Below are 12,601 nucleotides of genomic sequence, written 5' to 3'. Positions count from 1 at the left end.
TGCAACCTGCATTTAAAAATAAAGAAGAAAGATACATTAATGTATCTGTTAAGGCGAAGTACTGTTTTACAAAACTTGTATATAAGTAGCTAATGGATCACAGCATAAAATGTATTTCTTACTGTGGATTGTAGTGAAAATTTTTGAAAAAAACTGGGTTATAAGACCCTTTGAAGCTGCCACATCACATCATACTGGGTGTGCCATCAGTTAGCTCTCAGGGTTTTACCTCTTCTGATTCCTAAGACATTTTTATGGGTACCACTGCTGCTATTATGTGCTTCTTCCATCTTTAATTTATTTGCACAGATGTGGCTTGGGGCCTAAGTATGAGACCCTGTTTACCCTTTTAGATTTTTTTTCTTTCTAGTCTGTTGACCTTTTGGCACCTGGTTCTGTCACTCAACATAGCTTTATCCCTTCTATTTTCAACATCTACTTATTTATTAAGTGAGCCTTCTCTATCATTATTGATAAATACGTTGAACAGGATAGTTCCAAGAACAGAGCCCTGTGGCAGACCACTAAAGACCCTTCTCCCAGTTGATACACCTCTTGTACCCTTTGAGCATGGTCATTTAACCAGTGGTGAACCAGCCCTTTCAGCCTGTAGTTCTCTGTAGCTGGCCTCAAAAGGGTCATGGCAGACCTTGTGAAACTTGAACATCCACAGCCGAAGTTGCAAAGTCAAAGGCCTACAGGGGGTTGGCAGGTAACACAAGTGAGTGAAGTGATAATTAATTCAAGCAATTAATAAGTAAGTCCTGACCCCAGCCTTGGTTTCAAGAAGGTAGTGTGGAGTGGGGAAGCTGGGGGTGAGTTGGAGTAGTTATATCCTACGTAAGGAGTAGCCACTGCTCAGTTACAGACATAGTTGCCCGTAGAAGCGTGGATCTTCAAGAAAATCCAGGTTTCATGTGGAATTTGATTTTTGAATGTTGGCAAAACAAAAACATTAACACCATATAGGCAAGTAAAACAAACTTGTGGGAGATTTGGCCCGAAGCTCTCACCTTTGTGACCTGTCAGCCACAGTATCTCCCCATTTACTGTCCAATGACCCCATGACTCAAAGCACTAAGATTGTTTGGATGTTGGTAGGTTAATGGCCTTCTGTGGACCTGACTCCTTGTGGTTCTTACCTGGGCTGTTCTTAAATGCAGCGGACTGAGAGTTGGGAAGGACGCTTCTCCTTCTCTTGCCTGTTGGCCCCGTCTCCTGCTGGCAGGTTTCCTCCAGCATCACTGACAGGTGTTGAGAAAGGTATCAGTGGGATCTCTTGGTTGGGAAATGGGAATTTAGAGTTTCTTAAGATCTCCCTATCCATACTGGCTTCACTTACCTCATATCTACATCTACTTTTCCCTTTCTCCTCTTTTTGGTCCGAGGAGCATTTTCCTTCCCAGGGAATTCAGAGGCACAAGAGCCATCCTAGCCCTTCCTTGTTCTTATTCACACACCAAAAATAACTTTTTAAATCCCTTTTAGTTGTCTTGACCATTTTGGGGAAGCCTCCACTCATGTAGCATTAGTCTCCCTGACACTGTTTTTGTAAATCTGTGCTACTCTCGGGTGTTTCTTCTTGGTTATGCGTGCTCTTTCCGTCTTCCTACATAAGCATGTAAGATTTGACCACTTCAGATTGTATAGCCTTGTTAGCCACATTAGTTTAGGCTTCTAAGAAAGAAGAGAGTGCTGGGTGATCCGCCACATTCCTAGACTTCTGAAAAGTAGTCTCCCACTGGGGTCAGGGAAAAGCTGATATATTCCATGGCCTGTGGGGATGGCAGGCCTTTCCTTTGCCTGAGTGTTACTGCTCCAGCTGTGGGCAGGAAGCACAGGAGTCATTGAGATTTGGACCCTGCCTGCCTGGAGCCACCATCAAGTGGGGGAGGGAGGCAGCTGCTTGAACAAATAACAGTAGTGGCATGCGATAAGTGCTAATGAAGGTGCCCTGGGAATCCAGGGAAGGAGCCACAGATAATTCTGTGCAGTAGGTAGGGGAAGAGGTGACACTGAGCTGATGCTTGAAGGATAAGCCAGGGAGGCCGCTCTAAGAGGCTGAGAAGGGCATTCCAGGCAATGAGAACTGTGTGTACAAAGCCTGGTGACGTCAGAGAACATGGCCTGTTAGAAAAGCATGAGGGTCTTTTGTGGCCAGAATGGGGGCAAGGGTGAGGATGAGACAGGAACTGCGGGCTGGGGCCTCTGCTAACCTCCCACAGAGCTCATCCCAAACCCTAGTTTCCCACCACACTTAGGAGCCCATGATGGCCTTGTCTGACAGTCTTAGCACTGGCATCTTTTTAGCCACCTACTTAAAACACTTTGAGGCCAGACGCAGTGTCTCACACCTATAATCCCAACACTTTAGGAGGCTAAGGCCAGAGGATCATTTGAGGCCAGAAGTTAGAGATCAGCCTGGGCAACACAGCAAGACTCAGGCTCTAAAATTAAAAAAAATAAAAATAAATAAATTAGCTGGGCGTGGTACATGCATCAAGTCCTAGCTACTTGATAGGCTGAGGTGGGAGGATCGCTTGAGTCCAGGAGTTCAAGGCTGCAGTGAACTGTGATCACACCACTGCAGGAGTTCAAGGCTGCAGTGAACTATGGTCATGCCACTGAACTCCAGCCTGGGTGAGAGTGTGTCTGTAAAATAAACAAATAAAACACTTTGTGTTATACTTGAGGGACTGATTCCTTATTTAGCTTTTTATTTTCACAGAATTTAAAAATTTATAGAAAAATAGCAGGGATCATACTTGGGACTTCACATACCCCAAATGTGTAGGTTTTGCCTCATGTATTTATCATCTTGTCTGTATAGACATATTTTTCCATATGCATATAGTTTTTTTCTGAATCATTTGAGATTAAATTGAGTACATGATGTTCCTCAACTTAAGACTGAGTTACGTCCCAATAAACTAATCATAAATTGAAAGTATTGTAAGTCAAAAATAGGCATTTTATAGACATGATGGGGTGCTAAAACACAGAACACAATATCCAGAAAGCCCTAACAGCATGGAACACTGTGGAGCCTCAGTCGTTTACCTTGGTGATTGCGTGGTTGACCAGGGGATCTGGCTTGTTGCCACTGCTCAGCATCGCGAAAGTGTTGCTAGCCTCAGAAAAGATCAAAATTCAAAGTATGATTTCTATTGAATGCCTGTCGCAAAGTCAGAATCTTAAGTGGAACCATCGTAAGTTGGGGACTGTCTGTACTGTCCCTTTACTCCTAAACACTTCAGTATGTGTATCCTGAGAACAAGGGCATTCTCTTACATAACCCATTGTCTAATGATCCAAGTCAAGATTAGGGATGACAGAATATTATCTTATCCACATCCATATTCACATTTCATGACTTGTCCCAAGTAAAAATAGTGTGCTTTTCCCCAGTCTAAGGTCTAAGCCATGAACACGCATTTAGCTGTTCTTTTTAAGGGAAGAGATTGTTCTCTGCAAAACATTTCAAAGTCAAGAAAAACAATACAGGTACTTTCTAGAACGCCCTTCAATTTGGGTTTATCTGATGTTTCCTTGTGATTAGATTCAGGTTATACATTTTGGCAGGAGTTCTATGTGAGTGGTGTTAAGTCATCCGCAATGTCTTACATCAAGAGGCACATGGTGTTGTTTTGTCTCAGTATTGGTGATGATTATAACTTTGGTCATTTGGGTTAAGGTGGTGTCTGTCTACCAGATCTCTCCACTACAGTTACTATTGTAATTATGTAATTTTAGAGATGCTTTGAGACCGTGCATACATCCTGTACCTCATCATGCTTTCACCTGCTGCCACTGATGGCTTTTTAAATCCATCAGTCCTTCCGTGTTTTCTCTTAGCATTCTACAGTAAGGAAGAGCTTTCCTTTCCTAAGGGATGGGTCTGCAAACTCAATTTCACATCTTTGTATTCACTTTTCTCTTCCTCTCATCCTTCCCCTTTGGTGTGCTTTTGGGGGTATGAGGTATATAGTGGTGGTTCTTGTGCTTGGGGAGAGGCCTGAATCCTTCTCTAAGCAGCAACTTGCTTGTCTTTGGCAGGACTGACCTGGCATGGGGCTAAATGCATGCTGTGTCAGATCATCGGCGTTTCCCTCAGGCCTGGGGCTGTGTGTGGGAATGTGGTCTGTTGCCAGCTTTCTGTGCTCAGCCTGGGCTTAAGTGAGGACAGTTTTAGGGGGAGAAAAGAACTATGGGTCCCCACTAGGAAGCCATGGCTGACCCATGGTCCAGGCTGAATTTGTTCATCAAAGCTCCTCTTTCCCTACCCCTACGAACCCACACTTCACAGTTAGAGCACGTGTGTACACACAGGCTTGGTTGGATTTCTTTCCATCTTGACAAAAAACAAAATAAAGTCCTAGTGTGACTTTGATCATTGTGAATTAAGGACCTTTTTGTGTGTCTCTGGTTTTAGGAGAGCCTCATTTGTGTGATTGATCTGAGGCTCTAAAAGTTTCTGAGCAACATTAAGAATGTCTCATTAGGATCTTCTCTTTAAAAATATCTTAAAGATCTTCTTTTTGTTTCTGCTGGTGAAGCTCCCTAGGGAACCAGAGACATGGGAAGATGAATTGGAGGCTCAAGAAGTACCAGAGAGAGGATTTGCAAGAAAAGTTGGGGGTCAGATGTGCACCTGAGTGGTATGAAGCAGGGAAATGCTTTTCAAATAGTGTGGTTCATTTTTTTCCTTTTTCCCCCTTCTCTCTCTCTTTAGACAGGCTCAGAGCTCAGCCCAGTTGATGGACCTGTTCCAGGTCAGATGGACTCAGGGCCAGTGTACCATGGGGACTCACGGCAGCTAAGCGCCTCAGGGGTGCCGGTCAATGGTGCTAGAGAGCCCGCTGGACCCAGTCTGCTGGGGACTGGGGGTCCTTGGCGGGTAGACCAAAAGCCCGACTGGGAGGCTGCCCCAGGCCCAGCTCATACTGCTCGCCTGGAAGATGCCCACGATCTGGTGGCCTTTTCGGCTGTGGCCGAAGCTGTGTCCTCTTATGGGGCCCTTAGCACCCGGCTCTATGAAACCTTCAACCGTGAGATGAGTCGTGAGGCTGGGAACAACAGCAGGGGACCCCGGCCAGGGCCTGAGGGCTGCTCTGCTGGCAGCGAAGACCTTGACACACTGCAGACGGCCCTGGCCCTCGCGCGGCATGGTATGAAACCACCCAACTGCAACTGCGATGGCCCAGAATGCCCTGACTACCTCGAGTGGCTGGAGGGGAAGATCAAGTCTGTGGTCATGGAAGGAGGGGAGGAGCGGCCCAGGCTCCCAGGGCCTCTGCCTCCTGGTGAGGCCGGCCTCCCAGCACCAAGCACCAGGCCACTCCTCAGCTCAGAGGTGACCCAGATCTCTCCCCAAGAGGGCCTGCCCCTGTCCCAGAGTGCCCTGAGCATTGCCAAGGAAAAAAACATCAGCTTGCAGACCGCCATTGCCATTGAGGCCCTCACACAGCTCTCCTCCGCCCTCCCGCAGCCTTCTCATTCCACCCCCCAGGCTTCTTGCCCCCTTCCTGAGGCCTTGTCACCTCCTGCCCCTTTCAGATCTCCCCAGTCTTACCTCCGGGCTCCCTCATGGCCTGTGGTTCCTCCTGAAGAGCACTCATCTTTTGCTCCTGATAGCTCTGCCTTCCCTCCAGCAACTCCTAGAACTGAGTTCCCTGAAGCCTGGGGCACTGACACCCCTCCAGCAACGCCCCGGAGCTCCTGGCCCATGCCTCGCCCAAGCCCCGATCCCATGGCTGAACTGGAGCAGTTGTTGGGCAGCGCCAGTGATTACATCCAGTCAGTATTCAAGCGGCCTGAGGCCCTGCCTACCAAGCCCAAGGTCAAGGTGGAGGCACCCTCTTCCTCCCCGGCCCCGGCCCCATCCCCTGTACTTCAGAGGGAGGCTCCCACGCCATCCTCGGAGCCCGACACCCACCAGAAGGCCCAGACCGCCCTGCAGCAGCACCTCCACCACAAGCGCAGCCTCTTCCTAGAACAGGTGCACGACACCTCCTTCCCTGCTCCTTCGGAGCCTTCTGCTCCTGGCTGGTGGCCCCCACCAAGTTCACCTGCCCCACGGCTTCCAGACAGACCACCCAAGGAGAAGAAGAAGAAGCTCCCAACACCAGCTGGAGGTCCCGTGGGAACGGAGAAAGCTGCCCCTGGGATCAAGCCCAGTGTCCGAAAGCCCATTCAGATCAAGAAGTCCAGGCCCCGGGAAGCACAGCCCCTCTTCCCACCTGTCCGACAGATTGTCCTGGAAGGGCTTAGGTCCCCAGCCTCCCAGGAAGTGCAGGCTCATCCACCGGCCCCTCTGCCTGCCTCACAGGGCTCTGCTGTGCCCCTGCCCCCAGAACCTTCTCTTGCGCTATTTGCACCTAGTCCCTCCAGGGACAGCCTGCTGCCCCCTACTCAGGAAATGAGGTCCCCCAGCCCCATGACAACCTTGCAGCCAGGCTCCACTGGCCCTCTTCCCCCTGCCGATGACAAGCTGGAAGAGCTCATCCGGCAGTTTGAGGCTGAATTTGGAGATAGCTTTGGGCTTCCCGGCCCCCCTTCTGTGCCCATTCAGGACCCCGAGAACCAGCAAACATGTCTCCCAGCCCCTGAGAGCCCCTTTGCTACCCGTTCCCCCAAGCAAATCAAGATTGAGTCTTCGGGGGCTGTGACTGTGCTCTCAACCACCTGCTTCCATTCAGAGGAGGGAGGACAGGAGGCCACACCCACCAAGGCTGAGAACCCACTCACACCCACCCTCAGTGGCTTCTTGGAGTCACCTCTTAAGTACCTGGACACACCCACCAAGAGTCTGCTGGACACACCTGCCAAGAGAGCCCAGGCCGAGTTCCCCACCTGCGATTGCGTCGGTAAGTCCGCCTGGGTATCAGGGAAGGGCAGAGAAAGGGCTGTGGCCTGGTGAGCTAGGATTTCTAGGCCCTGCCTTTCATTTGGCAAACATTTATTTGTGCCAACTGCCACACTGGGTTCTGGGAACACAGAAATGAGCTCATAGCCTAGTGGAAAAGACATTGAAAGAAATTGACGTGATACTGTGCGTGTGTGCCACGTCGGCTGAGATGGGCATAGGTGCTTTAATACACAAATGGAGTTGAAGGCATAATAAAGGCCTTCTTGTGGAGGCAGTACTTGCGCCGAGCCCTACAGAGCCATCAGATAGAACGGACACATTTTCTAGGAGAGGGAGTAGCTTGGGCAACAGCTTAGTGGCTATGAGGGAGTGGAACTTACTTGGACTATTCTTGGTTCAGGCAGGAGCAAAAGGGGTTGGGTATATGTGGGGATGAACAAAAGGTGGCTTGGTGGGTGAGGAGGATGGTGTCAGGGGCCAGATTGTGTAGGGCCCAGGGAGCCAAGGCCAAGAGTTTGACTTGACCCCATAGGTAATAGTGAGCTCCTGAGGATTTTAAAGCAAGGAATGCCCTGTCACCTCGTGCTTTTGAAAGACTTCTGGCTTATGGTGGGGAGGGAAGCTTGAGGGCACTGAGGAGACATAGCTGTAAGAAAGGTGTTGTCATGAGCCAGGCAAGAAATGACAAGGGACTGGCCTGAAAGAGCCGGTGGCAGAGGGAGGGGTTGGAAGGTCTCCAGAGGAAGGCTTGTGGGAGGAGGGGATGAGACACTGCAGGTCTCTGCCTGGGGTGGTGGTGTTCACTGATAACTCGGATTGGGAGGACAGGAAGTGAGTTCCCACTGGACGAGCCACATCTGAAGTGGCCAGAAGACCAGGTCAGGGTCTGAGTTACATGTTTGGACCTAGTTAGCATGCAAGTCATGGTTGAAGCGGTGCCGTGCGTGAGAACGCGTTGAGGAGTTGAGTCCACTTCTAAGCCTTGCCTTCTGGAATGAGAGTAGGGTGCAGGGCCACTGAGGACCACTCCCCAATAAGCGTACCGTCTCTGGGAAGTCCTGGAGGCAGTAGTAAGCTCCAGGTCCACTCGGCCCCCACACTCTGTTTAGGGAGTGTTCTGTAAAAGATACGTGTGTTTCAGATGTTGACAGAAAACACAGTGGTGCTGGCGATGAGCATATTGAATTCTTGTGATTTTATGATACACAGACAGGTCTTGGGAAAAGGCTGTCTTCCCTACTTGTGAAAAATACGTAAATATCAAGTAAGTCATGTACTTGCTGGGATGTTGTCTCCCGGTCAGTAGGGAGGAGCTGGGCTGTTCTGCCTCCTCCAGCTACCCCTCCCCGACTCCTGGGGTACGAGGCAGAGGGGTGGGTGACAAGGAGTCACATGCAGAACAAGGAAAATCTGGCCCCAGGGCTCTTACTTGGGGGTGAACAGATATGCTGCCAGGCACTCAGAGACATGCTCCTAGATGATGGTTCCCACTGGCCCTGTCCATTCTTAGATGTGACTAGTAACAACATGACTTCGAGGGCCCTCTTATTTACCAGCATATGGGGGAAACTTGTTTTGATCATGGGGTCCGCTTACCCTTTTCTCCGTGCGTGTATGTGTGTGTCCCATCCGCCTGTGTTTAGCACCTCGTTTCTCCTTCTACAACGTGGGAAATATCCTTACCTAGTGTTTTAAGACATAGTTGATCCTTAGCCAATATTTTAATTGTTGAATTTAATTATATGGATATTATGTGTGGTCAAACTAGTTTTTAAATTTGCATCCCAACTCCATCACTTACTAGCTGGGAGTGCTTGGGCACTTTACATAACCCACCACGGTTTCTGCTTCCTCATATGTAGAATGAAAACGATAATAGTACCGGCCTCACCAGGGCTGTTGTGAGGATGAAATTCGTTACTATGTGTAAAGCACTTAGTGCTGTGTTGGCACAAGAGTGTCAGCTGTTATCAAGCCTATCAAGTCCAATAGGGCAAGAAAAGTAAAACCATACCTTGTAAAGGAAAAAAAAAAAGTTGGCTGTTCCTTTAGTTACCATATATTAATTACCCAGCCATGTATAACTACCAATAAGGATAAAATTAAGAGAAATGGTTCATCACTGAAGGACTTTGCGGTTTCCTTTTTTTATTTTTAGGCAGGGTCTCACTCTGTTGCTGGGGCTGGAATGCAGTGGCATGATCTCTGCTCACTGTAGCCTCCACTTCCTGGGCTCAAGCAATCCTCCCACCTCAGTCTCCCGAGTAGCTGGAATTACAGGCGCATGCCACCATACTTGGCTAATTTTTAAAAATTTTTTGTGGAGACGAGGTCTCACTATATTGCCTGGGCTTGTCTCAAACTCCTGGGCTCAAGCGATCCTGTCATCTCAGCCTCCCAAAGTGCTGGGATTATAGTCGTGAACCACTGCACCCAGCCTATGGTTTACTTAAGGGAAAAAAAAAAACAACAATAAAATATTTAGTTACCCACTCAGCCAGTGTGTGCTGAGTGCCTTTTACCTCCGAGGCCCATGCTGTTGTATGGAAGTGGCTATATCGCAGGGGTACCCTGTAGCACAGACTTAGTTGTCATCATGGGAGATCATGTTTTATCTGGGAAACTCTTGTTTAGAGCTGGGTTTTGAAAACTGTAGTGAACACAGATGGGGAGAGGCAGAAAGGCTTTCCAGACTGAGTAGTGCCTAAACACAGTCTTGGGGCAGAAGGAGCAAGCTTGCAGGATGGGATGTTGCAAGGGTGACCTGAAACCTCTGTTCTCCTGCATTCCTCGGATGAGGAGCCTCCACCAGAGAGGATACATCTTCGCTTGTAGGCAGTGAGCAAAAATGCAGGCATCTGTCAGCATCAGAGAAACCAGACCTCCAGGAACTGGGAGCTAACAACACTTTGTATTGTTAAATTAGAGGAAAATACTTAGGTGAAAACAGCAGAAACAAATTTGAACGATCATCTCAGTTGAGTTTTAGAAAATGGAAAAAAGACTAGAAGGAAATATATGAACAGTGGATTGTCTGTATGGTCGGAGTATGGATGACCTTTCCCTCATGTGTTTTCTGAATTTTCTACAATGAAATTTGTATTGTATAACCCAGAAATATTTGTGAAAGTGCATGCTAGCAGTAGCATGGAAGGTGGATTGGTGAAGGGTGATAACCCTGTGGTAGGAGACCCGTTAGGAAGCTTTTGAGAGTAAAAGTGTTTATGAAGCACCTGCTCTGGTCTAGGCACCCTGCCAAGTACTTTATAGTCCCCACCTCACTTAATCCTCATAGCAGCTCTATGAGGTAAATACTGTCAGTGGCTCCATTTTAGCCATGAGGAAACAGATTAAGTAATTTACCAAGGTCATACAAACTAGTGAAAGTGAGATTTGAACCTAGGCAGTTGGACTCTTAACCACCATGTCATATTGTGATTGAAACTGGTCAGTTGGGAAACAAGTCCTCACTAAAACAATGGTAGTAGAATGAAGAGAACCAACGAAGAGATTTGCTCTGAAACAGCTTCTGGAGGGCCTGAGGTTCGTGTTAGGAAAACCCATTCTGTTTTCCAGAATTGTCTGGCCACATGCTTCTCGCTCTGTTGCCCATGCTGGAGTGCAGTGGCGTGATCTTGGCTCACTGCAACCTCTGCCTCCTGGGTTCAAGCAGTTCTCATGCCTCGACCTCCCGAGTAGCTGGGATTACAGGCACCCACCACCATGCCTGGCTAACTTCTTGTATTTTAGTAGAGACGGGGTTTCACCGTGTTGCCCAGGCTGGTCTCAAACTCCTGAGCTCAGGCAGTCCACCTGCCTCAGCCTCCCAAAGTGCTAGGATTACAGGTATAAGCCACCACGCCTGAACAGGTGCTTCTTCAGTTGGTATGGTAGGATTTGTCTTTGTGAATTCAGGCTCAGAACAAGGCTTAGAAATCAAGGTGCTCACTCTGGGATGACAATGGGAAAATCCCATACTCCAGAAATTCATCCCCTCACCAGTGGTAGGTAGAGAGTTATAGGTTAATATAAGGAAGAATTTTCCATAGAAGTGGGGGTGAAATATGGAGACTCCATGAAGCCATCTAAGAGCTGATAACAGAATATGGGAACAACTTTATAAAAGCATACAAGTTCCTATAGCCAAAAAAAAAAAAAAAAAAAAAATGGTGGGGGAGGGGCCCGGGCGCTGTGGCTCATGCCTGTAATCCCAGCACTTTGGGAGGCCGAGGCGGGCAGATCATGAGGTCAGGAATTCGAGACCACCCTGGCCAGTATGGTGAAACCCTATCTCTACTAAAAATACAAAAATTAGCTGGGCATGGTGGCGGGTGCTTGTAATTCCAGTTACTCTGGAGGCTGAAGCAGAAGAATCACTTGAACCTGGGAGGCCGAGGTTGCAGTGAGCTGAGATCATGCCACTGCACTCCAGCCTGGGCGAAAGAGCAAGACTCTGTCTCAAAAAACAAAACAAAACAAAAAAACCCTCTATTATTCAAGTTATTTGGTAATTTTGCCAAATAAGCAATTTAGCCAATATGGGCATCACCATGTAACCAAAGTCCCCAACCCCTTTATATAAAAATGATGGGTTTCTGAAGGTCTGAATGGGACTCATATGGATTTTTTTATCTGAATCTTGAAGTTCTAGAATTAAAGGCACCCCTTAAAGCTTCAAAGAAGTAAACTTATAAGCTATGAAAGGAAATGCCATTCTCTAAAAGATAATATGATGTTTACAGCTTTGAGAATATTTATCACAAGTTGAATTTCTATGTTGAATTATTGCAAGTGACTTGTGGATGTGGATATTTAAAAATACTCATTGGAGAGTCCCCCCCCAACCATCCTATAACACCATTGTCAGAAACAGGACAAGGAGCTATAGAGACTGTTGTTCCCTTCGTCTTTGTGTATTTTGTCTATTTTCAGTAACAGGGAAATTCCCAAGAGAAGCCAGTTTAGGACAGAGAATGAATGCAAATGACTTTTTAGTGGGAAAAGCATCCTTTGTGCTCATCTAGTCACCATCTTAGAGATGAGGAAGCTATCTGTGTTAGTTTGTAAGCGTTGTCCTGATGTCTCCGGGGAGCAGCCAACAGGAAGCTGCAGAGACTAAACCACAGCAAAAGCAAGAGGTTAGGAGGTGTAGATGCTAGTGGTTGCCTTCATAGAAATATGTTGTATTTTTAATCAGTTGATTGTTCTTCCCTGAAGAAGCCACAGGGAAAATATCTCCTTTGCCTGGAGCATGGTGAAAGTCTGGGTGAAGGAGTGGCATTGTCCAGCGAATGTGGCTGATGGCATGTCCATCAGGGAATTTCAAATGGGACATAGTCCTGAATGGAGGACACAAAGTTATTTGTTTACAGTCGTGTAAAGTCTGTTTTCTACAGTTTTTATTTCTATGAGAATGTATCACACAAACCCCCCACCCCACTGCATTGAGATGAAGAGAAACTTCCTATCTTTTAAATGTTTTTTTGAAACAATGACTATTTGGACACCATATAAAGGATGGGGAATCTGACGGTGAGTAGGAGGGTATCAGAGAAAACTTCCTGCAGGAGAGGATGTCTTACTGAGTTTTAAAGGATAAATAGAAGTTTAATAGAGGAACAGGGAGAAGGGACCTGAAGTTTATGCAGATGAAAGACATGTGGAAAGACACATGATGATTCGGAAGATGAGAGAACATGGGGAAATACAGGTCATGCGGGTGTGACGGGTGTG

General features: G+C 47.5%; 1 protein-coding gene across 2 annotated transcripts in view; it reads left to right on the top strand.

Annotated features, from left to right (window-relative positions):
* TET3 (tet methylcytosine dioxygenase 3) overlaps positions 1–12,601 on the top strand; it is a 121,042-nt gene that overhangs the window by 56,677 nt on the left and 51,764 nt on the right. For both annotated transcript variants that reach the window (XM_034953404.3, XM_003810356.5), the window contains one exon: positions 4,733–6,866. In XM_034953404.3, coding sequence (XP_034809295.1) covers positions 4,733–6,866 — 2,134 coding nt within the window. The remainder of the gene's footprint in view (positions 1–4,732; positions 6,867–12,601) is intronic.

This window comes from Pan paniscus, chromosome 12, assembly GCF_029289425.2.
Source record: "Pan paniscus chromosome 12, NHGRI_mPanPan1-v2.0_pri, whole genome shotgun sequence".
NCBI classification, from domain to species: domain Eukaryota; kingdom Metazoa; phylum Chordata; class Mammalia; order Primates; family Hominidae; genus Pan; species Pan paniscus.
This window is presented reverse-complemented; position numbering and strand designations above follow the sequence as displayed.